General features: G+C 38.8%; 2 protein-coding genes across 8 annotated transcripts in view; one reads left to right on the top strand and one right to left on the bottom strand.

Moving 5' to 3' along the window:
* The window catches only part of SLC6A4 (solute carrier family 6 member 4), a 32853-nt gene extending 28363 nt beyond the window's left edge, over window positions 1-4490 (top strand). For both annotated transcript variants that reach the window (XM_025851539.2, XM_073879330.1), the window contains one exon: window positions 4283-4490. In XM_025851539.2, coding sequence (XP_025707324.1) covers window positions 4283-4357 — 75 coding nt within the window. In that variant the 3' untranslated portion in view covers window positions 4358-4490. The remainder of the gene's footprint in view (window positions 1-4282) is intronic.
* A 13088-nt stretch (window positions 4491-17578) lies between these two features.
* NSRP1 (nuclear speckle splicing regulatory protein 1) overlaps window positions 17579-26898 on the bottom strand; it is a 50508-nt gene continuing 41188 nt past the window's right edge. For all 6 annotated transcript variants that reach the window (XM_025851390.2, XM_025851389.2, XM_073879333.1 and 3 more), the window contains 4 exons: window positions 23823-23951; window positions 22385-22592; window positions 21105-21213; window positions 17579-19355 (listed from right to left, as the gene is read on the bottom strand). In XM_025851390.2, the coding sequence (XP_025707175.1) occupies window positions 18308-19355; window positions 21105-21213; window positions 22385-22592; window positions 23823-23951 (1494 nt within the window). In that variant the 3' untranslated portion in view covers window positions 17579-18307. The remainder of the gene's footprint in view (window positions 19356-21104; window positions 21214-22384; window positions 22593-23822; window positions 23952-26898) is intronic.

Raw genomic sequence — 26898 nt, forward strand, 5'->3', positions numbered from 1 at the left:
ACACATTATGGTTTATTAGAGGTTTACTTATTTATTTGAGAGAGGGAGATTTATTTATTTGAGAGAGAATAAATAAATATTTATTTGCAAGCAGTGGGAGGGGCACAGGGAAAGGGAGAATCCTCAAGCAGACTCCCCACTGAGTGTAGAACCCAAGGCGGGGCTCCATCCCAGGACCCTGAGATTATGACCTGAGCTGAAACCAAAAGCTGGCCGCCTAACTGACTGAGCCACCCAGGTGCCCCTGAAGCAATACACATATTTTGACTTAAGTGGAGATTATGGTGGAAAATGTCCATGGTCATTTTTCTAACAGCAGTGTGATGAGAGCTATTTTGAAAATCATCACTAAAAAGGATGTTGAAGCAATATAATAGTTTTAGTTCAAACCATTGGAGTAAAAAAATGTTTCCATTATAGTAATATTAATATAGTAATGAATAATGCTATAAAATTTTATGAATAGAACCTTATAGTTTGTATAAGATTGTATATTTTTCAGAGCATCTTCATGTAGATGATCTCCTTTTGCTATCAGAATCCCTTGTGAGGTGGATGGGTAGGTATTATTAGACATAAGATACTGAGGCTGGGAATAATCTTGCTCAAAATTTCCTTATTTCAGTGACTTGTCCAAGGATGTAAGTACAGGGATGCTCAGAATCCAGGTTTTCTAATTCCTGGTCCAGTTCTTTTCACTTTTGTCCTCAGGGGATCAATAGTTTATGTAGAAATTGGCACTAGAGTTTTGGGAGCGGTGAGTTGCCATTTTTCATCCAGTACCACCAGAGTTCGTAGTTGAGGTCACCAGGATTCCCAATAATGTGGTACTTCGTTATTTCCGGAATTGAAAATGTTTGTTACTTGTTTGGTTGTCTTTCTTGCCATAGCAGGAAGGTTATTGTGGCAGAAGAGCCTGAAGAAGTCTGTAGGTGGGTGCTTTTGTAGGGGATGAGCTCAAAGGTGAAGAGTGGTATTTGGGGAAAGCTAGAAGGGACCGTATCTGTAACGACCTGAGAACTGAGGTGGTCAAGGGCTCTTAGATGCAAAACTCAAATAGGAGACCATCACACTCATCTTCCTAAAACATTTCATAAGAAACATTAAGCAAGAGTACATAAGGCAATTAAACATCAGCTCTTTCTGAGAACAGCTGAGTGCATTTCTTTTTCCAAACAGGAAAACTGAATCCTAGGTGGACAGAACTCTGCATGGAGTTACTTATTTCCTGCACTGAAACCAGTCCTATCACAACCTCATTTTCCCCAAGGGCCTGGGACCCTGGTGTTGCTTGAAATACACACTCAGACTCAGAATCATTGGATTTATCCCTTCAAATCATCCTTTATCATGGTTGTGATGATCCACTGGTTCCACTGATTAAAATCTAGAGGTCAAGGTCAGGGGTGGGAAGTCTAGTTAGGTTAGAAAATGTCAGTATTCTTTGGTCAGACTACACCTCAATTCCTGGTCCTCTCTCTTGCAAATTCTCTGTTGGCCACAAGGAAATGTCACCCAAGGGTGAATAATTATTACAGCTCAGATCCATTAGCAATAGAGGTAAGTAAGGGTGATTGCACCATCATCTTTGCCACAGGCCATCATATGGGAACAGTGGGTTTCCAGGAAGCATGATGCAGCCCGTCAAGGAAGACTGGTAGAGAAAGGAGCTAGTCAGCTCTGGCAAGTCGCTTATCTTCTCTGGACCTTAGTTTCTTCATCTATAAAATGTGCTTATTGGACTGGATTAACAATTCTCAAACTGTTTTTTAAGGAATAAAATATTCTTGGACTATCACTAGGTGTTACTGCTGGGGAAAAGGTTATGTGGTCAAATAACTTTGAAGAAAGCTGGATTAACGCAAGTTAAATAGGTTTCTTTACTATAGGACTTCTCAAAAGCCTTTATATGCCCATTTGCATGCTTAATCTCTGAGATGGATAAAGCATGCTAGGTTTTTTTGCCAAGCACTCCAAGGGACTATTCTTTGTGAATACCAGACTTGCTGGTCCATAACATTCTATCTATGAGGGAGGGAGGCCGCATATGAAATTTTGGTATAGTTAAAAAAAAAAAAAGACTAAGGTAAATTTCTTAACTCTTTTGGGCCCAAGCCATATAAAAGGTTGGAGTTTGTGGAATGATCCTCCACTTGCTCACCTGGAATTTGGAGGATATCACATGCACCTGCAGCCTGGAAGTCTCCAGTTTGGAGTCATCAACTAGATTAGGTCATTGTTGTAGAAAGTCCTAGTAAACTGCACAAAGATATTGGGAAGATGGGCCCTCATAAGTAAGCGTTCATGAAGATGTCAACAGTGATCAGTTTCTTAGATTATCACCTTGCAAAAGGCCAAGGCCTGGCAAATTTTGAGAACAGTGGTAGTCTGGCAACTGGAATGCTGCCAAAATAGGGAAAACAAAAGTGGGCCTCGCATTTTGGGAGATCAGTAGCCAGAAGGGCAGCAGAATGGGTGGCTGGGAACTAGGACACAAAAGCCAAAAGTTCTGCTTTGCAGTGTTGTTCATTATACCTCAGTGCTCTCTTCTCTTCCTGCACAACATAGCTCCACTCAAGACAGTTAGAAAGATCTGCGTCCAGTTCCCAACTAGCAAGACTTAACTCTGCATAATCAGTTATGGTTTACATATTCATCTCTGGGGAGGGATGATTTGTGAAATTTTGCTTTCTATGGCTTGACATGTCCAGGTAGCTGATGAGGGCTGCAGCAGCTCCTTCTTAAGGAGATTTCTGGCGTGAAATTTCTGTTCTCGAATGTTAAGTTCATTAGGAACACAAAATATACAATTTTGTTAATTTCATTAACTATGCAGATGGAACTGTTTGAATTCCATAGGCCCTGCTCCATAAAGAAGAACAAACTCCCAGAATCAGGAAATAAAAGATTGAAGGACTGAAACTAATATAACATTATGTATTAACTGTCTCAAAAAAAAAAAAAAAAGACTGAGGGGGACTGACTAAATACTTTTTCAATCCAAAATAAAAAGGACAAGTAGCAGAGCTTCACCTACAATCCATAAATCAAAAACTGCTTTCAAATCCAGTTTTGCCCACTTCCTGTACATACTTTCAGCCATCAAAGATTTTGCTAAGCAACTTAATAAAGATTTTCCTAAGCCTCTGAAGTGCTTCTGTTTTCCCTTCTTTACATCCCTGAGCTGCTTCATGTCACCCTGATGCTACGTTTTACATGGTGGGCTGTATGTTTCATACCCAAGCCCAAGTGTATTTCAGATCTGTCTTAAAGCTTCTCTGTATCTCAGCTGTTTCCAAACTAAAAATTCCTAAAGTCTTCCCGGTAATGAGTCCTATGTCAACATGAGTTTGCTTTAGGAGTGATTGATTTAAATGGTCACATCTTTTAAAAAAGTTTTGTGATAATTTGTAACCCTCTATGAACTAACTTCACAGGTAGATTCCTGAGATCAGTAATATCCCAGCCATTATAGTGGCTGCTGACACGGTGCATCATGCGCCCAGTTGTGTGTGCAGGGTGCAAGGAGCCTGGCTGGGGCAGGGTTGGGGGTGTACAGGGTCCAGCATTCGCTCTGCTCCCTGTGCCCTGTGTGGCCACAGGAAGCCTCCTCGGTGCCGAGAAAAAGATGTGCTTTCCTAGGTCCTTGAAAGCATGTTATACCCCAGTGGAGGTTCAACTGAAAGATCATCATTTTCTCCCATTAGTGTTACAATGATTTTTGTAATTAGTTGACAGATGCTTATAGTTCCTGAATATATCATTTTTTAAGTTGTATGTATGTATGTATGTATGTATGTATGTATTTAAAGTGATCTCTACACCCAAAATGCGTTCAGACTCATGACCCTGAGGATCAAGAGTCACAGTGTCCAACTGAGCCAGCCAGGTGCTCCCCGAATGTAGCATTTTTATCTATATTTGAGAAAAGATAAATTGGGAATTCTTTTCTTTTTTTTTAATTTTTAAAAATTTTATTTTATTATGTTATGTTAGTCACCATACATTACATCATTAGTTTTTGATGTAGTGTTCCATGATTCATTGTTTGCGTATAACACCCAGTGCTCCATTCAATATGTGCCCTCCTTAATACCCATCTTCGGGCTAACCCATACCCCCACTCCCTGGGAATTATTTTCTTAAGGAAAGTCAATGAGACTATTCCCACTTACTAGTAAATGCCATTAAAATGCTATTTAAATGTTTTAATATTAATGTTGAAATATTTTTGCAGTACTGTTTTATGAGTGTTTGTAACGTCGTATTTTCTTCCTAACAGCGTATTATTAAAGGTATCACTCCAGAAACAGCGACAGAAATTCCCTATGGGGACATCCACTTGAATGCCATATAACAAGCTTCCATGAGGGGAAAATGGCTTCCAAACAACCTCTTCCTCTGGTTCTGACAAGTCATGCCTCGCCTTCTCCCCTCAGAGTGAACAAGTTTCCAGCTACGCCTGACAATAGAAGGGCCTTCTTCATGGAGAGACAGTCCCAAAAGACTATGGTGCCCAGACCCTTATGGCCTCCAACTACTTGTTTCTGGGAAATCTCCTGGACATATCACCACATTAGCTCTATGACACAGCTAAACTGGACTATTTTGGATGTGTGAGGGTGTGTATGGAGGTGATGAAAGCCACCATCTAATCAGTTAGGATTAGGCTAAGAATCAAGTTTGTACAAGTCTCCTGTGTCACTTCTTGTTATGATCATTGGTATCTGACATCCATTGCTTCTAAAGGTTTCACTGTTCATGAATGCATAAGCCACGTAGGAGAAAACAGGGATGCCGTTTTGCTAGCCATATATTTTCTGAGTAGCATAGAATTCTGTAGCTGAAATCTACTAGAACCCTGTAACCCGTGTGCTGTTGTGGAGTCCGCAGAGGGAGAGGTAGAAACTAAATGGAAAATGTATTCATGTGAGCATGTGTGTCTGTGTATACTGTTGTTTCAGTGTATCCTTGTCTCTATTCCAATACTTCGGGCCCGTTACAAACTATATGAATTTCCTCTAATTTTTCTTACATTAACAATTCCACCTGCTCAAATGTGTATGTATGTTATTATAAGGGTATCATTGCCAACTTTGCCTTCTCCAATGACCCCGCTTTAGCGCGCACCTTCCTTTATGGGCCAGTGTTTAGCATTTGCTGCACTTCATTGCCATCTTCCTGTCTCTGCCAGCTAAACATTCAGGATAATGTTCCACAGGCAAATCTGGCCTGTTTCATTAGTGACTGTGGCTTGGCCCTAAACTGCTTTGAAGACGGATGCTGAGAAAAGCATCTTCGGCGTTCAGTTGACTATCTGGTTTAAGCTCTGTTTCAAATGGCCGGGTTTGACCGCTCAGGTTACCTTGCTTTGTGAAGAGAGGATAAATCCAATTCTTGCTTATAGGGTGTAGAGTCTGGCACCCTGACCTTAACCAAGGTCACCCTCAATCTAGAAGTAACTGGAGACTCTGGGTTGGCCTTAAATGGAATTCCCCTAACACTTCCTGGTTGACCACCAGGATTGGGAGCCCTCCAGCTAATATTCCAAGATTGAGGCTAACTGGAAAAGGGTCAGTTAAATGAATAACCTTGCATTCCACATAAAGCCTTGAATACAGATCAAGTAAATTTGACCTTGAGTGGCTTGTGACTTTCAGATGCATAACTAAAGAAGTAAATTTACCTTGTAGTGTAAGATTTCCTCACCAAAATCTTGAAGGGAATAAAGCCTAGTCGATGATAAAAGGACTCAATCATCTTGCCCCACATCATTTCAGTCCTCTATATATAGCATTTAATTCTAACCACCTTACAGAAAGAAGACCCATATAGCAGAAGCTTGGTTTTATCCAATTACAGATCTTCCTCTCTTGGCTTCTTTCCCCAACAATCTCTGCCCCACCCATCTTCTTGTACTCCCCCTACATTCTTCTATTTCTGATTCTTTGCTTCTCCCAGCAGGATGTTTTCCTTATAGATGTGAGCTGCTGAGAAGTTTCCCAAAATATTAGAGGAAAAGAGAAGAGGGATTAAAAAATGTCCCTCACTGACCTACCTTCATTATCTTCGCTCTTTCATCCCTTCATGCTACCTTATTTCCATTCTCTTTGCTTTCTAGTGTGCTGAAAGGAGAGGAGTTGTGTAAGTGGCAGCGTAATTCAGTGGTAAATAGCTTTGCAAATTTTAAGAACTACTTTATAAAGATATTCAGATATGGATTCTTTCCATCCCACACACACTTAACGCATGTTTCAAAGACATCATTTTTTAAAAAGCACTTTTTCAAACAGAATGGAGTTTTGCCAAGCCAGGTGCTGAGGGAATTATATAGGTGTTTTGAAAAGTTTTCACACTTCACTGGACTTAAAAAAAATAACAAAATCTCTGTTCTGCACAGTTTGCATTTACTTGATCCCTATTTACTATCATGGATTTTTTTTTAAAGGAAAACTTAGAAGTAGGTAGGTGGACTTTAATCTTTTAAAGATCTTTTACATCTAATGTAGTATTTACATAAAAGTAAAGAATAAAAGTGAAATTGAATTGTAAAGTTATTTAAGTACTGAAGTTAATTTTTTTTTTTGCTGTGATTTTATTAGTAAGAAATACCCAAGAAATAGGCAAGACACAAGATAAAGGCATGGAGGGCAATTCAGCTGATTAAGGTTGTTTCCTATATTGATAAGCAATGAAGCCAAAGAATTCATCTCCCTTCCAGAAAACTCACAACCTATTTAAAATTTATTCCATTTGCTGTTTAGAATGCATATGACTTATAACCTAAATTCATTGCCCTGGCTGCCCCATCTGGAGATGAAGACCCTGACAAGCACAAAGTCAACAAAATAGCTCCAAAATCAACTAGCGAAAATCAAACCAAATAATGAAATCTCACAATAAGGCAAAAAAAAAAAAAAGTTATTTGGTGAGATGAGTCACTCCCTCACCATCCTCTTTTTACTAAGCTTGTTAACTTGTGACACCAATCTTAAAATTTAAGCTTAAATATGAATTTCCATTTAACCCATCCACCCCACCTCCACGCCTGAAAAGGGAGATTACTCTCCTATAATTACAATCGTATTCTCTCTGATAAGTAGGAAGGAGTGACCCGATATGTTCTACCTGTTGTATAATTGATTTGGGGGTTCACTGTCAGAGCAAAGCTTAAAACTATGGAATGCAATGGCTTAACTGTGGTGTTCTTACCCATATCTTAGTGCTTAGCTACAGAATCATACAATCCAAGCCTGTTTCCCTTCTTAGCAGTTTCTCAACTCCTCTACTCATAAATCAACAACTGGTGCTTAAGATACCAGAATTGTTCAGAATGGTGTCATTAAACACGGCAGTAATCAGAGGACATCCTTTTCTTCATTCTTTTTTTTTTTGGTCGGGGGTAATGGGGAAAAGCAGTAGGTTCCTCAGAGAGACTATGTTACAATCTGTCATCCCATAAGTAATTAAGTAATGTAATAAAAGCGAAATAGTCCTATGCTCAGTGGGAAGCCTTAAGTATGTTAAAGTCATCATGGAGCTCATACATCATTTAAAACACAAGGTGAGTTACACAAAAGGCTCTTCACTGGGAAGTTGAGTTTATAAAGTGCTTATCTGAGAAGCATGTCAGAGAGAGAAATTTATAAATTCAAATATGGGAAAAGAAATGTTACAGCAGAGATTATCCCTAAACTGTAGAAAGCTGTTCTGGTCCACTTGAAACATTCTGGTTTTTGAAGGTTTTTTTTCAGTATCAGAGATAAGTAAATTATCTTATTAAAATTCAGCGTGAGTAGCTCCATAGATGGAGTATTTCAAATTTCTAAATTTTTTTCTTTTCTTACTTTCCCTTCATTGCCTAACTCTCTCTAAATTTTAATGATAGAACAATATTTTAAAGTTTAGATAATCACATTACAGGCAGAGCAAACCTGGTGATCTAGCTAATTTCTCTGCTCTTCCTGGGATCTGGAAATTTCTAAATGAAGGTGAGGTTATTTCCTCTGCTAGAATGAAATAATACTCCTCTCAATTGGTTTAGTGGGCATTTACCTCAGTGGAAAAGATAAACATTTTAGGATGGAATCTTAAATATGTCTGTCCTTCTGTTTCATATAATTGGGACCTATTTAGTAATGTTTCTAAATGGAGTGTTTCAAAACAACTCACCTTTTCAAGAGAAGAAGTCTTTTTTTTTAAATGATTCACAATATATTTCAGTTGGAATTTCAGATGGTATTTCTCTTACCAATACATCACAATATCCATGCCAAATTGCTCGACTAAATGATAGTAGATTGTTATTTCTAGCAATTTGTAAACACTGACAGCCCAAACAACAAATATTTGGGGAAGAGGAGTTATCCCATCTTTATGCTAAAATACCTAAAATACTATAACCAAATAAGAACATTCTCTGTTTTTTTTTAAGCTATTCTGGGGGTGCCTGGCTGGTTCAGTTGGTAGAACATATATATGACTCTTGATCTCAGGGTTTTGAGTTCAAGCCCCATGTTGGGTGTAGAGATTACTTAAGAATAAAAATCTTGAAAAAAAAAAGCTATTTTGAAAGATACTTCTTATTCAAACTCTAATACTAGAAGTGCACCTTAAAACGATATATGAAAAATGCATATTTTAAAAGAAAAAATTAGGGACTTCAAGAGTTTGCAGTTATTTCTTCAATGGCATTTAAAATAGGTTTTGACTGGGGCCCCTGGGTGGCTCAGTAGGTTGAGTGTCCGACTCTAAATTTCGGCTCAGGTCATGATCTCTGGGTCCTGAGATTGAGCCCCCCCAATGAGCCCCGCGCACAGAGGGGAGTCTGCTTGGGATTCTCTTCTCCCTCTGCCCCTCCCCGACTCACACATACTCTCTCTCTCAAATAATCTTTTTTTTTTTTTTAAGATTTTTATATATTTATTTGGCAGAGAGAGACAGCGAGGGAGGGAACACAGGCAGGGGGAGTGGGAGAGGGAGAAGCAGGCTCCCTGCTGAGCAGAGAGCCTGACTAGGGACTCGATCCCAGGATCCCAGGATCATGACCTGAGCTGAAGGCAGACGCTTAACGACTGAGACACCCAGAGGCCCCTCAAATAAATAAATCTTTAAAGTAAATAGGATTAGATTTACAAACAATTTTTCAGGATACTATATGTGTTGGACATATCAGTGAGGTACTTCAAGTTCTTGATTATGGTTAATTGAATTATATAAATGGTATTTCTTTCCCTTCATCTTTACTTTCCTCTTCCACATTACCTACAATTACAATTAAGTAAATTCCTTCTTCTATTCACTTCTGTCAAAGTGGTACACTGAAATTTATTTATTTTTTACATAAAACATTTTTCAACTTTAGTGGCAGAACTAAACTGTTTTATTTGTATAAAAGTAGAATCCCTTCTTTAAGATGCACAGCATGCCCCTGTATTCATTTACGCAGTCCAGGTTAGATGAGAGATCTCAGCAAATGCCTTATGTTGTGAACTGTCAACTGTAATAACTCTTAACATCATGATATATAGATTTGTTCTGTCTCACAATAAAAACAAAACTTCCAAACTCTTAAGGTTAAGATAAAAATCTTAACTGTACATTATCAAAACATTTACACAATTCCCCAACACTATACGTCATTTGCAAATACTTAGTATCAAAACTACCTAGAATTAGAAATACTTAAATTTCAGTAAAGCTAAACTACTACAATTTTTGCAATTCATGCAGAACTTTAGTGATAATGTGTTTTCACATATATCATCTCATGTGATCATCAGAACTCTGGGTGTTATTTCCCTAGTGTTGCCGATGAGGAGACTGAGGCTCAAAGAAGTCAATTAATTTGCCCAAGTTCACAGCTGAAAAGTTCCAGGACAGGACCTATTAACGCCTTGGCTTTCTGATTCAAGGCCAAAGGTTACTTGCACATTATCTTTAAAATCATCATCCATAGAAGCCTAAATGCACAGATCCTAAATTCAAAAATAAAAATCATGAGGGATGTATTTTCAACAAATACGGACATTCTCCTTCATAATCATAATAGAACCATCAAAATCAGGAAAGTGACATTGATACGTCACTGCCATTTAATCTCAGACCTTTTAGCAAAAGGATCCAGTCCAGAATCACACGTTTCATTTAGTTTCATGTCGCTTTTGTCTCCTTCAGGCCAGAACAGATTCCCAGTCTTCCCTTGACTTTCATGACCTCAATACTTTTGAAGATTACAAATCAGATATTTGGCAGAATGTCCCTCAGTTTGATTTGTTTGATGATAGATTCCTCATGATTAGATTCAGGCTAAGTATTTTGGCAAATATCGTGGGAATGATGCCGTGTTCCTCTATCTGGTGGAGCACAATTTGATTTGTCCCATATTCATGTTAACTTCAATCACACAAATAAGGTGGTGTCTGCCAGGCTTTCCGCTGTCAAGTTTTTCTTTTTTGCAATTAATTAGTATTTTGTAGAGAGTGTTCCTCTGAGATTGTGCAAATATCCCCTTCCTTCTCTAACTTTTATTCATGTATTTATTATGGATTCCTATTTTGTTCAGTGGATTATAATCATTAATTTTGATGCTCAAATCATCCCATGCTGAGCCAGTGAGAGTCTTGGCAAGCTGTCTCTTTGACATGTCCCCATCATTTAGAACACTTCCTTACTTTCTGGAGTAAAATGTTCCAGGATCATCTTGTATTTTCCCTGACACAGCCTTTCCTCCAGGAAGCCCTGCTTCCTTTTAGTGAATGATGTATTTAGAAACCAAGATTTAGGGGGTAGGTATGATCATTGCTATTGGGCTATCACTGATCCCAAGTCCTCTCATTGGACAGAACAAAAGTATGTGTGTGCATGTGTGTATTCATGCACACACACACACACACGCACACACACACTTGCATCCATAATTATTTCTGGATCTCTACTGTGGAAACTGAGTTCACACCAGTATCTCCAATTCTAACCCAACACTGCAAAGTTCTCTCTAGCTTTCTGTCTATTTATAAACCCTTCTAGGACAATGAGAAGCCTGGCTCCCATTATCCTGAATAGATTTCCTTATTTGATCGGTGTCCCTGAACGTAAGCAATATTCTACGGCTTCTGATCTCCTTATCCCACTCAGGTTCTGACACCTCGTGCTGGGATTGTCTCCTGAACAGATGCCCTTCTCACCTTGCTCAGGGTGACAACTGTGCTGGGCAGTCACACTGCACTCACTCTATGGATGCCTTCTTGACCACACCTGGGCTCAACCTCTTGCATGGGCCTCCTCTCTGCACGATTACTCCCGACCCTCATTTGGGCTGACACAGAGTGTAGGCTGCTCCTACATAATTCTTTTCTTCACTGGGTTTTAGTGACACCAGCTCTGGGCCATGATAGCTTTTACCCTGCACAGCACCCCTTGATGGACTGAATTGCTAGGGAAGGTATGATCAAAAGGGGAGAGGATCAGTTTACATTCATAGTTATAGCCTTAAAAAGCCATCATATTTTCTTAAGGGGCAAAGTGAGGATGGGGATTAGTAGTACAATGGGGTGGGCAGAGCTTGGATAAAGAAAGCATCTTCCAGGAGAGAAACTTAAGTATATTTTTTAAACTTTTTCCCAACCCACAAACTTTCCTGCTAATTATTCCTTATTTCTTCTTTTAGGCTTTGTCTTCTTAACACAAGGAATAAGAATATAACACATCTGGCACATAGCCCTCAATTTGCTAAATGCATGAAAATATATATTTCATGTCATTCATCTGGCCTAGTTTCCCTCCATCGTATGACTGATGTCATATATTTTTCCAAGAGCAAAAACCTTCCCTGCACCAATGCAAAGAACAGACAGGATTGAGAAGACAAGGGCTCCTTTCTCAGCAACTACTAAACTAAGTAACCTTACATAAGTCACTCAACTTCACCAGCCCCATCTCCTCATGGGTAGTAATAATATAACTGATGACAAATACTGATATTTACTGGGTGCTTACTAATGTCAGGCACAGCACTGCATACATTGTTTTAAGCAATTCTCACATCAGTCTTATGAAAGACGCTTTCATTTTTTATTTTCTTAAGATTTTTTTTAAAAAGTTATCTCTATACCCCATGTGGGGCTCAAACTCACAACCCTGAGATCAAGAGCTGCATGCTCCACTGACTGAGCCAGCCAGGTGCCCCCAAAGAAACGCTTTTATTATCCCCATTTTACAAATGAGACTGAAGCTTAGAGAACTTAATTTGTCCAAGGCTATGCAGCTAGTAAGTAGTAGACCCTAGACCTCCAAGTCTCAGCTTTTATTTATTTATTTTTTAAGATTTTATTTATTTATTTGACAGAGAGAGAGAGACAGCGAGAGAGGGAACACAAGCAGGGGGAGTGGGAGAGGGAGAAGCAGGCTTCCCGTGGAGCAGGGAGCCCGATGTAGGGCTCGTCCCAGGACCCCGGGATCATGACCTGCGCCGAAGGCAGACGCTTAAGGACTGAGCCAACCAGGTGCCCCAAGTCTCAGCTTTTAAACATGATGTCATAATGCATTAAAAACATTTTAAATTCGAGGGGTTACATTAGATGATCTCTAAGGTCATTCCAGTTTAAAAATCCTGATTTTAAGAAATGCTTGGGGGATATTAAGATAAAAGAAACAAAGCTTTGCATTATAATAGGCACTGGGCGTATAAAGTTGAGATTGGGTCTTTGCCCTTCGACAACTAACATACTATCATATTATAATGCACAGAATGCAAAGAAAATAGAGGTGCTGCTGAATGAGTGGTATTAAGAGAGGCTTTATGGAGGCAATACCACTTTTGTTCAGTTTTAAAAGTAACAAGTTAGGTAGGGGCGCCTGGGCGGCTCAGTTGGTTAAGCGGCTGCCTTCGACTCAGGTCATGATCCTGGGGTCCTGGGATCGAGCCCCATGTGTGGCTCCCTGCTCAGCGGAGAGCCTGCTTCTCCCTCTCCCTCTGCCTGCTGCTCTGCCTACTTGTGCTATCTCTCTGTCAAAGAAATAAATAAAATCTTAAAAAAAAAAAAGTTAACAAGTTAGGTAGAAATATAGGTGGCATTCTAGGCAAAGCAACCAGTATGTGGGAAGGCATGGTTATCATGAAACAGCACTACGTATTTGATATGATTGCAGTGAGAGTCAACAAGGGGAGGGAGAAGGAAAATGAAAACATTTTGAGTTATTTGTGTTGAAAATTGTGTTGAAAATTGAGTCAGAGGAACAGCTATTTATCAATTCATAAAATTTAAGTACATTATTTTGGACTCTAACAGTAATTTCCTTGCTTTTTCTTAGTTTTACTTACCATGTATCTATATATGGTATCATTTTGCTTCTTTTAAAAATAACAAAGCAATTTACTTTTTGTTTCTTACAATACTGTGAAATTCATCCCAATTGTGTGTAGCTCTAGTGTTTTCACTGTATTGTGTTTATATAGATACCAGATTCATTTACTACTGGTGACATTCTAGGTTATTTCTGGTTTGATGAAAAACACTATTATGAAAATTCCTGGTGCATCTGTGGAAAAACACAAGTTATAGAAAACGTGCATCACATTGTTTTCAAAAAGGTTCCACAAGTTCATTTGCCACTGGTAGCATAGATGACTACTGCTCCATGTCGTAAGCAACACTTGGTATTGTATCTAAATTATTTTTGCCATTCTCAGTGGATGTTTGGTGGTATTCATTGTGGTTTTAATTTGAACAAATTTTCTCACTGATGAGTCTATCTAATGCCCAGTTGGAAAAAAAAATCCCCATATTATACTATATAAAACAATCTTTCCAGGTAGATGGTAAATCTAATTGAGAAAAGTAGACATTACTGTAGAAGCATTATGCTTCTAGAAGAGTGCTGTCCAGAACTTTCTGCAATGGTAGAAATATTCTATAAATCTGCACTTTCCTATACGGTAGCCACTAGATACATGCAGCTATTGACATCTTCAAATGTCTAGGCAACTGAGGAAGTGAGCTTTAAATTTTAATTTTTGATTAACTTGAACTTTAGGACAATTAAAGATTTCTGTTCATTAATAGCTAACATTGAGAGTGAAAAGGCAAACCACTGAGGGCAAGAAATTACTTGCAAAGACAAACAACTCCTACCTAGAATATATAAAGAATTGGAGTGCTTGGGTGGCTCAGTTGGTTAAATGTCCTACTTTTTTTTTTTAAGATTTTATTTGACAGAGAGAGACACAGCGAGAGAAGGAACACAAGCAGGGGGAGTGGGAGAGGGAGAAGCAGGCTTCCCGCAGAGCAGGGAGCACGATGTGGGGCTCGATCCCAGGACCCCGGGATCATGACCTGAGCTGAAGGCAGACGCTTAACGACTGAGCCACCCAGGCACCCCTAAATGTCCTACTTTTGATTTTGGCTTGGGTTATGATCTTGGGGTTGAGATCGAGCCCCGTGTCAGGCTCTGCACTGGGCATGGAGCCTGCTTGGGATTCTCTCTCCCACTCTAAAAAAAAAAAAATCATTCAGGTCATGAAAAAAGGCAGATAATAGCCCCAACCCCTCCAAAATAAGAAACACTCTTCAAAAGGGAGATATTCAAATGCTAATCAACATATGGCAGCCATAAGGGAACCACAAAACCATGAGATATCATCACACCCAACAGAATGACAAAACTCAAAAAGACAAAAGGTAAACAATGACCAAGTGTAAGCAAGAACATGGAGCTATGTATGAGAATATTGATGTATATTTTGGATAACTGACAGCACCTAATAAAGCTACAAATATGCATAACCTATGGGTCAGCAATTCCATCCCTAGGAAATACCCAACCAAAACATACATGTAACATGCTAAAATTTTGACAAGGACCAGAATGCTCCTAGAAGTGTATTCATAATAACCCCAAACAGGAAATAACTCAATGTCCAACCGCAGAATGTGTAAGTACTATAAAATCTGGAAAACAAGAAAAACTAATCTATGGTGTTAAAAGTCAAAGTGGGAGGGGGTGCCTGGGTGGCAGGCATGAGAGACCCATGATCTCATGGGTCATGGGATCGAGCCCCACATTGGACTCTATGCTCAGTGCAGAGTCTGCTTGTCCTCCCTCTGCTCCTCCCCGGCTTATGCTCTTTCTCTCCAGTAAATAAGATCTTTAAAAATAAGTAAAAGGGGAAGGGTAATAAGGAGGCCAGGAAAGGGTGTGAAGAGAGCTTCTGTGGGTCAGGTAATGTACTCTTTTTGCAATGGATGTGTTCATTCCGTGTTAACCAATTAAACCACATACTTTATATGCACTTTTTTTAAAAAAATGCATGTTATGCTACAATTTTTAGAAGTTTATTAAGAATGTTCCAATAACTTCTGGCATACACTTATCATAGGCAGAATCTTGTATCAAACAGAGCTTTTTTGGCTACAGTGGCAGAAATCCAATTGAAACTTGCTTAAGAAAAAACAGGTAAAGTATTGGTTTAAAATATTTAAAGAAGGGACGCCTGGGTGGCTCAGTCGGTTAAGCGTCTGCCTTCGGCTCAAGTCATGATTCCAGGGTCCTGGGATTGAGTCCCACATCAGGCTCCTTGCTTGGTGGGGAGCCTGCTTCTCCCTCTGCCTGCCACTCCCCCTGCTTGAACTGTCACTCTCTCTCTCTCTGGCATATAAACAAATAAAATCTTTAAAAAAAAATTTAAAGAAATGTGCACCCACTAGAGCCAGAAAGTCGAAAGCAACCATCAGGTGTTTGTCCTTCTCTCCCCTCATTTCTGCTCTTTTGTGTGGGCTTTAGCCTGTCAGGCAGTGAGGCACTCATTCTCCCACAGAACTCTGGACTTACCTCACCTTTGAAGTCGGCAATGGTAGTGGAAAACATATAAGTCTGACTTGGTCTCGCTTAAGTCACAAACCTTTCCTGGAGCCTCTCCAACCCCATTTGAACCACTGGATTAAGTAGTGAAGGCGTACTTCCCCAAGGGAAAACCAAGGCACTGTTCTCAGAAAAGGGTAAAATGAATGCCAAGGAGACAAAAACATCTATGTATCTGGAGATCAGAAGAAAACCCTTAATTTGTAGTTCGTCCCTGAGTTATGTCAAATTTTGTTAGAAGTAATATATAGCTTTTCCTATCCAAAGCATCCAAGCTGCTCTGTGAGTCTCTGAACTACTGGGAGAAAGAAATCTAATTTATCAGATTTAACTCCAGTCTCTCCCTCCTTGACAATAGCTTACATACTATAGTTAAATTAATCTTTCTAGGGGTGCCTGGGTGGCTCAGTAGGTTGAGCATCTGCCTTTGGCTCAGGTCATGATCCCAGAGTCCTGGGATCGAGCCCCACATCGGGCTCCCTGCTCAGTGGGGAGTCTGCTTCTCCCTCTCCCTCTGCTGCTCCCCCTGCTTGTGCTCTGTCAAATAAATAAAATCTTTAAAAAAATTTAATATATGGCTCTACTTATAACAACTCCAACAAAGGAACCATATTCCCTACAGAGGTTGAAGATTTTTAGCCTGTCACTCATGCTCTTCCATCATCTCACCTGAACTTTTTCAGTTACATTATATGACTCCTTCTGTGTACATGTATTCAGAGCTTTTTGAGTTGTCACTAATCTATTTTATTTTTATTTAAAGATTTTATTTACTTGAGTGAGCACACACAGAGGCAGAGAAAGAAGCAGATTCCCCGCTGAGCATGGAGCCTGACACGGAGCTCGATCCCAGGACCCTGAGATCATGACCTGAGCTGAAGGCAGACGCTTAACTGAGCCACCCAGGTGCCCCATCACTGATCTTTTTAAATTATTAGGATGCAACTGATATTTAATGTATTAGTCAAGAGATATGGGCATTAGATTTCTTGGTACTTTTCCTTTTTGGCTTTAAAGCTATAATAAAATGATTTATGAATGCTAAATTTGATCATGTCTTTTCTAAAAGTCCATATTCTTTTTTTTTTCCGAGAAAGCGAGCAGGGGGAGGGGCAGAGGAGAAGGAGAATCTTTTTTTTTTTTTTAAAGATTTTATTTATTTATTTGAGAGAGAGAGAATGAGAGATAGAGAGCACGAGAGGGAAGAGGGTCAGAGGGAGAAGCAGACTCCCCACTGAGCAGGGAGCCCGATGTGGGACTCGATCCCGGGACTCCAGGATCATGACCTGAGCCAAAGGCAGTCGCCCAACCAACTGAGCCACCCAGGCGCCCCGAGGAGAGGGAGAATCTTAAGCAGGCTCCTCACCCAGCACAGGAGCCTGACATGGGGGCTCGATCTCATGACCCTGAGATCACAACCTGAGCTGAAATCAAGTTAGACATTTAACCAACTGACCCACACAGGTGCCCCCAAATGTTAAGTTTCTTAAGTATATAAAATAAGACAGGCTCTTAAATAGGCTACCTGAATCTTTAGCTAACTTCATTTTGACTAAATGTCTCCATCTTTTTACCTTTACCTAAAACTGACTGAAATAACATAACCAATTTACTAACTTGACAGGGGATCAGAATTAAAGTGATTTTTAAAATTAAAAAATAAAAGAGGAATTGTGGCATAAATGAGTGACATACTTTTAAAATAAAATATGAGCATGAATTAAATGTACAAACACATCACTATTTTTATTTGCATTTAAGCCAAATGTGCTGTGAGCTAGAAAGCTACTTACACAAGATGATCCATTATACATTAACACAAATTTCAGAATGTGAGGTATAACAATAGTCTCTATTGTTCAAATCCACTTAAAAATTTTTTTTTAAAGATTTATTTATTTGACAGAGAGAGACAGTGGGAGAGGGACCACAAGCAGGGGGAGTGGGAGAGAGAGAAGCAGGCTTCCCGAGGAGCAGGGAGCCCGATGAGGGGCTCGATCCCACGACCCTGGGATCATGACCTGAGCCGAAGGCAGACGCTTAATGACTGAGCCACCCAGGAGCCCCTCAAATCCATATTTTTATCTAGAATACAGTATTTATAAACCTAACACCTCCCTGCAACAAAACCAACATTAGGGGAGTTGTTTGAATTATTTTTTAATGGCTACGGTGGAGCCCATTTTCCTCATTAAGTAAATATAGGGACTTAACATTCTTTAAGTTGCCTGAATACAAACAAGAATGTGGTATTGGTAATATACATATCAATTCACTCAACATTCAAGAAAAAAGGACTTATTTTTTACTTAAACCAAAAATGAATTCTGAAAATATATTAAAAAATACCCTACCAACCACTGTTAACACACTCCTTTGTGCCTTCACACAGCATGGTCAAGGAGTTACAACTTTTGTGCTTCCACAGGTCTTTCTATTTGGGCAGTTATCAATCGTCTTCTTTCTCAATATATGTCTTTGCATTAACCCGTGCCATTTGCCTGGCCAGGTACCTGTCTCTAGCCGACATTACAGTCTCTTCATTGCTTCGCTTTGCGAACTTGTTCCCCACCTCACGTGGTCTCTCTTGTTCTCTGCCCATCTCTTGGCCTCCCTCTGTGAGTATGTGTTTTGCTCCCAGGGATGTTTCAGAACTGGAGGGTTTTTCTGGGTTTCTTTCTTTGTCCTTTTCCATATTTCTCATTTTATTGGATCTTTCCCGGTCAAGAAACCTATCCTTTGCCCTAGAATTTGGGCTGCTTTCTTTTTTGTCTCGGCTTCTTTCCGAAGACTGAACACTTATTTCTCGTTCTCGATCTCTGTACTTACCACCGTTTTCATTTCTTTCTTTCCTTGCTTTCATACGCTCTTCCTTTTCTTTGCTTTTCTCTTCCTTCTCTCCTCCTTTCTCACTGTGTCGGTCATGATCATTCCGTGGTCTATCTCTTTCTTGTTCTCTTGGGGAGTATTTCTCCCTTTTCCAATCTCTGTCATTTCTTTCTCTTTGGTCTCTTCCCCTCAGTTTATCTTCGTGTTCATGCCTCTTCCAGTGAGAAGCTCTGTGACTGACCTCTCTGTGCCTCTGAGAATCCTTCCTTTCTTTTCGGGAACCATGGTCAGTGTAATAGTTCTCATGATCCTTGGATTGTCTCTCTTGGTGCTGATCTTCCCTTTTCTCCTGAACTCCTGACTTGGACCTTTTTGTGTGGCATTTAGTACCATGCTCTCTTTCTTCACTAGAAGACCGTGAGTGCGCTTGATTTCTCTGATGCTTGGAGTCACTCTCGGAGGTCTCTGTGACCTTTTTCCTTCTGCAGTTCACTTTATTATTTTCTTCCATTTCATCATCCTCACTATGAGCATAAAAGTCACTGTCTGCATCTGGGTTTTCCTCTGCTTGCACAACAGTTTGGAGACTGCATTTCTCACGTGGTATTCTGTTCTCTGAACTTACTTCATCAGAATAACCCCTTGATTTCTCTTCCTTTATCCCAGACCTTAAAACAAATAATGTAACACAAAATGCCACATTATCACTGTAGTAATAAGCACATGAAGTATTCAAATAATTTTTCTCAATACTTAAACCAATACAACTACTAAATGCAAAAAGGTGCTGTCTATTTACCTTGTAAACATCTGCAAACTAGTTTTTCTTTTTCTTTTTTGAGAGAGAGAAACAGCATGACAGGGGAGAGGGTCAGAGGGAGCACGCTCCCTGATGACCAGGGAGCCCGAAGCGGGACTCGATCCCAGGACCCTGAGATCACGACCTGAGCCAAAGGGAGTCGCTTAACCCACTGAGCCACCCAGGTGCCCCCAAACTAGTATTTTCTAACCATTCAGAATATTTCCAGAAAAAGGTAGAAGGGAAATAGAGAAAATTAGTCTTTCTGTTTTGGACCACTAGAATCTTTAGGCATAAGTCTGTGTAAGGTCTTCATTTTTGTTAAGCATGACAAAGAAAAATTGGGAAAAGTAAGATATATTCTGGATCTAAGTACTATTTTCACAACATGAAGTTCAAGTTGCAGCTCTTTGTTAGATTCATATTCCTTTCTTTTTAAAAAATTCAAGAATAGTCCTGGAAATAGCTGAGATATTTTCACAGCAAAATCTAATTCTAAATATCACTAAATAATCTCTTATGATTAAAAAGTCACGAGCATCCTGGTATTACCCCCGGCACCTATCACAACAAAATAGGAATACATGAATCCATCTGATTACAATCAATAACACTAAAAATTGTTTACATTACCTACATTTTCCCAACTGATAAGTGTGGCTAATTTATTTACATTAGCCACATGTTCATTCTTACTGATAACATAATAATCATACTAAGAGAACAACTGTGGTTCTCTGGGAACTGCTGGCAGAACTGTCTTGGCTAAAGGATCATCTAATACTTTGGAATTAGAATTAGACTCTGAGAAAAGTACAACTATTAAATGACATTATGGAGTTTCATGGCTGGCCTCACAACTATTCCAGATGAAACTCTAACAGAAATTCTAATTTTCCATTCAAAAATCTGTCTTCAAATATACTTTCTTAGACTCATAATTTTCATCAATTTTGTAATCAAACCCAGCATTTGGCAGGGGGAGGGAAGGTGGAGTATAAATCTAATTCTGTCTCTTTAGCCTTAATTCCACTCTTTCCTTTTCCCAGCAACACAGACTTAAGATCCTCTAATATGAATGTTTCTGTTCCAAAAAACCATTTACTCAGATACAAGCTTAAGACAAATTCTTCTACCTTCAGCTATATACTTATGACAGTCATTTCACCATTCCTACAATACCTTATAATTTTATCAAAAAACCCCTCCAACCCTTACTTTCTATGCCAGTGCTAATGGACGTATCTACAGACATGGTAATGTTCATATGTGTGCCATCTACTATGGTAGCCACTAGCCAAATGTGGCAACTGAGTATTTGCAATGTGGCTACACATCAGGTAGTGCATTTCTAGCCCTTGATATGTGAATCTTCTGTTTTATAGAGGCCATGTTCTAGTTACGAAAATAAACCACTTCTCTTATATATTATTTGAATATATATGTAATCCGTAGGTTTTGAATTAAGAAATCCCTAGCAGTTCAATTAGGTCAGGTTTGGCTGACAACAAAATATGCAGTGCTGCAATCCTCTTATCTTTCAGAGGGTTAAAATGATCCCACAACCACAGATCATGAGTGGAATCTTTCTTCTACTATTCCATATGACACGTCTCACCTGGCTTCACGAAAGCTGCATGTAGGTACTTCCTCTTCACCAACTGCTTGATTTAATAGGTGTCTATAAAATCCACTGAGATCTTTCTGCTTGGTTACGTCCAAACGTGCTAAGAGAGGGCAAGCAAAAGTGAGAGGAATAGATTCAACAAGGCACAACACAGTTCAGTTTTAGAGGTATAGAGAATGTAACATACACAGTGTATAAACTACTCTTTAGATCTAGTTGGCAAACTATAGCCTGCATGCCAAATGTGGTCTACTGTTTTTGTAAATAAATTTTTATTGGAATGTAGCCTTGTTCATTTATTGTTTAAGGCTGCTTTTCCACTAGAAAGGCAGAATTGAGTAGCTCTAGCAGAGATCATATGGTACACAAAGCCTAAAATATTTACTTATCTGGTCCTTCACAGAAAATTTGCCAACTGGTATTCTATATAAACACATAGTACATGCTTAGATAGAATATTATAGATTTGATTTCCTTCTATTTAAAATTGATGAGCATTTGCAAATTACTTGTAAGTATACAGTGTACTTAGATCTTGAGAAATGACCTTGATTATAGAAAGTACTGAAGTAAAGCCCTAAACATTCTTTGGCTCCTGCACATTTTTGTTCTTTTTTGAATTAACATTATTCTTTTTCTAAAGGCCCACCCAGTTCCTTGAGTGGTATTACTCTAGTTTTCTAAACCCAGAAAATATAAGTAGGATTTAAATCTTAGTTTATATTGCTTCTGACAAATACTGTGTGGTGTTATGACTTATAATAAAGGTTTTTTTACATTTGGAATTATTTTCTAAGGCAATGACTTGTAATGACCATAGTTTTAAGAAGCAAAATGAGAGATGTGAAAAGTCCAGTAGAAGTAATAGTTACTAAAAGTACAGCTATGGGGCACCTGGGTGGCTCAGTTGTTAAGCGTCTACCTTTGGCTCAGGTCATGATCCCAGGGTCCTGGGATCCAGCCCTACATCGGGCTCCCTGCTTCTCCCTCTCCCACTCCCCCGGCTTGTGTTCCCTCTCTTGCTGTGTCTCTGTCAAATAAATAAATAAAATCTTTAAAAAATAAATAAAACTACAGCTATGTTTTTATTCATTGTCTTTTCTCCGTTTTATACTATCCCAGAATATCATATTTACACCACGAGTTCATATATACAAATGAGGACCACAATATTATAATCTAGAAGTTCAGGGACAGAGCAAATGGTGAAACCATAGGGCAGAATTTTGCTGCTTCTGTTTCCTTCTCCCCTCCTCCCTTTTCCAGTTCACCTTCGAGTGCAGCAGCCCTTTTTTCTCTTTCTTCCTCTTCAGCTCTCTCTTGCAGTTTTTTCTTATAGGCAGATGTCACAAATGCCTCCTTATCATCAAATTCTCCCTTCTCCATTTCTCTTTCTCTCTGTATTTTTTTTTCCATTCTCTTTTCCTGTTCCTTTTTTCTGATCTCAACTGCTTTTAGTAGGTTGTGAATATACTTCGGCTAGAGGAAAAAATAAGATTTAGGGAAGAATCAAGGATAAGAGTTAAGAATATTCTGTTTTTATCATGAATTTATTAAGATAAAAATGGCTAGTCCAAATAGGTGGGACTGTCATCATCTCAAAATTAAATATAAATTTAACTAGCAAGACTGAAACTAAAATTCTTTTCAATAAAAATCTAAGTGTAAAGACTTATTTTTTTTTAAATTTCAAACTAAGTAATTTTTCCACTGTGCTTTCATCCTTTTTACAGGTATTATCTCAATACTTCAACAGATAAGTGAATCAGAAAGGTTCTTACTAGTTTTTCACATTAGTTGAAATATGGTTATTTAAAAGAATAGATGGGGGCTCCCGAGTGGCTCAGTTGGTTAAGTGTCCAACTCAATCTCAGCTCAGGTCTTGAACTTGGGGTCATGAGTTCAAGCCCCACAATGGGCTCCACATGGAGTCTATTTAAAAAAAAATAGCTGTAATTTTACACCACTACCCTACTTGTACATACTATAAAATGTAAAAATCTTTAAAAATCAGTCTGTGCTTGTAAAAGAAAAAGAATGATGTAAAATGTGAATTTTATATCAAGACCCCACTCTCAATTATTTTTTCAAACTAAAAATATGATCCTATGTGCAGATGATTCAGTTACCAGCTTGAAAGCAATAAAGAAATGAGAGGATGATAAAACATAAAAATATGAACAGGAAGAGGAGTTTCTAAATACAAAGACTTTCTAAGAAAAAAACTTCAAAAATTTATTTGTGAAGGTGGTAAAACAAAAAATCAAAACTTATTGTTTTTATTGTCAGATAATTTACTCACTCCTACTAGGATACTAAATGCAGGGCTTTGTGGGTTCTAAATCAAAACTGTATTATCTGAAACTAGGGGCTCTTCACACTTCAAATACCCTTATAAAAAAGCTTTTTCTCAGTTCATTCCTCATGCTAAATAAGATTAAGATATAAAATGCAGGTCAAGGGGTACCTGGGTGGCTCAGTCAGCTAAGCGTCCAACTCTTGATTTTGGCTTGGGTCACGATCTCAGGGTAGTGAGATCAAGCCCCGTGTCAGGCTTCACACTCAGGGGGGAGTCTGCTTGAGATTCTCTCCCTCTACCCTCTCCCACCCCCCACTTGCACATGCACGCTCTCACTCTCTCTAAAATAAATAAACAAATCTTTAAAATACAGGTTGAGGTCAAAGAAATTTGTATTTTCAGCTACAAACCTTTCGGTCTTTTCCCAAAAGCAATTTGGGATTATTTTCCTCCTTTTTTTTCTGCATTTCATCATAAATACTGTCATATTCATATACAGTGGAATCTTCTGCAAGGGCCTTCTGGATTTCTAGTTTGGTCTAAAATAAACAAACAAACATGTCTAAAAAATATGAACCAGCTAAAACATACCATAAAAAGTCTTGGTTAACTTTTTTGAGAGAGGATCATGAATCAGATATATGTTACAAAAATTCTATCAATCACATTTTAGACTGAAAATATAAACATTGGTCTGGAGCCAGGCTGCCTGGGTTTGAGTCCTGGCTCTATAACTTATTAGCTACTTGGGGCAAGTTTGTGTAATCTTTTTGTGCCTCAGTTTTCATCTAAAAAAATTAGGATAATAATTGTATCTACCTTCCAAGTTGTTGTATTATCTACTTTATATAGTTCATTCATATATGATTTTTTTTCATATAGGATTTTTAAAAATAAACAAAACACCTCAAAACAAGATCAGAGAAGAACTTCTGAACTGAGCTTGACAACAGATATCTACCAAAGACCTACTACAAATATTACACCTAATGATGACATTTAACAGCTTTTCCAATGAAATAGGTAGTAAGATAATGTTGCCATCATCAGTTCTGTGCATCATCATCAGTTCTTGAAGAACAGATAAAAGAACAGAAAGAAAAAAAGGTGTTCTCTATTAAAATACCCTAGTTCTTAAAAGGAATTTGAATGGGCAAAGAAGGAAGTCACACTCTCACTCTTCGCAGACAACATGATGCTCTATATGGAAAAGACCCCACCTGAAAATTGCTAGAACTCATAGGAATTCATCAAAGTGGCAGGATATAAAATCAATGCAAAGAAATCAGTTGCATTTCTATACACTAAAAATGAGACAGAAGAAAGAGAAGTTAAGGAACTGATCCCATTTACAAGTGCAGCAAAAACTGTAAGATACCTAGGAATAAACCTAACCAAAGAGGCAAAGGATCTGTAATCAGAAAACTCTAGAACACTCATAAAAGATACTGAGGACACAAAGAAATGGAAAAACGTTCCATGCTCATGGAGTGGAAGAACAAATATTGTTAAAATGTCTATGCTACCTAGAGCAACTATACATTCAATGCAATCCCTATCAAAATAACCAGAATTTTTCACAGAATTGGAACACACAATCCTAAAATCTGTATGGAACCAGAAAAGACCACCCTGTATAATAATCAAAAGAATGTTGAAAAAGAAAACCATAGCTGGTGGCATCACAATTCTGGACTTCAAGCTCTATTATAAAGCTGTAATCACCAAGACAGTATGGTACTGGCACAAAAACAGACACATAGATCAACGGAACACAACAGAGAACCCAGAAACGGACCCTCAACCCTCAACTCTATGGTCAACTAATCTTCAACAAAGCAGGAAAGAATATACAATGGAAAAAAGACAGTGTCTTCAACAAATGGTGTTGGGAAAATTGGACAGCCACATGCAGGAGAATGAAACCGGACCATTTCCTTACACCACACACAAAAATAGACACAAAACAGATGAAAGACCTAAATGTGAGACAGGAATCAATCAAAGTCCTTGAGGAGAACACAGGCAGCAACCTCTTTGACCTTGGTTGCAGCAACTTCTTGCTAGACACGTCTCCAAAGGCAAGGGAAGCAAGGGCAAAAAGGAACTATTGGGACTTCTTCAAGATAAAAAGCTTCTGCACAGCAAAGGGAACAATCAACAAAACCAAAAGGCAACCTACAGAGTGGGAGAAGATATTTGCAAATGACATATCAGATAAAGGGCTAGTATCCAAAATCTATAAAGAACTTATCAGACTCAACACCCAAAGAACAAATAATCCAATCAAGAAATGGGATGAAGACATGAACAGACATTTCTCCAAAGAAGACATATAAATGGCCAACAGACACATGAAAAAATGCTCAAGGTCACTCAGCATCAGGGAAATCCAAATCAAAACCACAATGAGACACCACCTCACACTGATCAGAATGGCTAAAATTAACAAGTCAGGGAACGACAGATGTTGGTGAGGATGTGGAGAAAGGGGAACCCTCTTACACTGTTGGTGGGAATGCAAGCTGGTGCAGCCACTCTGGAAAACACAGGCATTCCTCAAAAAGTTAAAAACAGAGCTACCCTACGACCCAGCAACTGCACTACTAGGTATTTACCCCAAAGATACAAATGTAGTGATCCGAAGGGGCACCTGCACCCCAATGTTTATAGCATTATATAATAGCCAAGCTATGGAAAGAGCCAAGATGTCCATCGACAGATGAATGGATAAAGAAGATGTGGTATATATACAAAATGGAATATTACTCAGCCATCAAAAAGAAAAAAAAAGAAATCTTGCCATTTGCAATGACATGGATGGAACTAGAATATATTATGCTAAGTGAAATAAGTCAACCAGAGAAAGACAATTATCATATGATTTCACTCATATGTGGAATTTAAGGGGCACCTGGGTGGCTCAGTCGGTTAAGCATCTGCCTTCAGCCCAGGTCATGATCCCAGGGTACTGGGATGGAGCCCCGAGTTGAGCCCCTGCTCAGCTGGGAGTCTGCTTCTCCCTCTCCTTCTGCCCCTCCCCCTGCTCGTGCTCTCTCTCTCTCTCAACTGATAAAATCTTAAAAAAAAAATACGTGGAATTTAAGAAACCAAACAGAAGCATAGGGAGAGGGAAAAATAAAACAAGATGAAATCGCAGAGGAAGACAAACTATAAGAGACTCTTAGTCATAGGAAACAATCTGGGGGTTGCTGGAGCCGGGAGTGGGGGGGATGGGGTAACAGGGTGTCAGGCACTAAGGAGGGCATGTGATGTAATGAGCACTGGATGTTATATGCAACTGATGAATCACTGAATTCTACCTCTGAAACTAATAATACACTATGTTAATTAACTGAATTTAAATAAAAAAATAATACCTTAAAAAAATAAAATAAAATACCCCATTTCTAAGAGTATTGTATCTTAGATTTAGTAAATGCAGTCAAGTTAGTATTCTTCATCATAAAAGTTAGTTTGGGATTA

Source organism: Callorhinus ursinus, unplaced genomic scaffold (assembly GCF_003265705.2).
Source record: "Callorhinus ursinus isolate GAN/ISIS: 27379988/994484 unplaced genomic scaffold, GSC_fseal_2.0 scaffold34, whole genome shotgun sequence".
Lineage (NCBI taxonomy): Eukaryota > Metazoa > Chordata > Mammalia > Carnivora > Otariidae > Callorhinus > Callorhinus ursinus.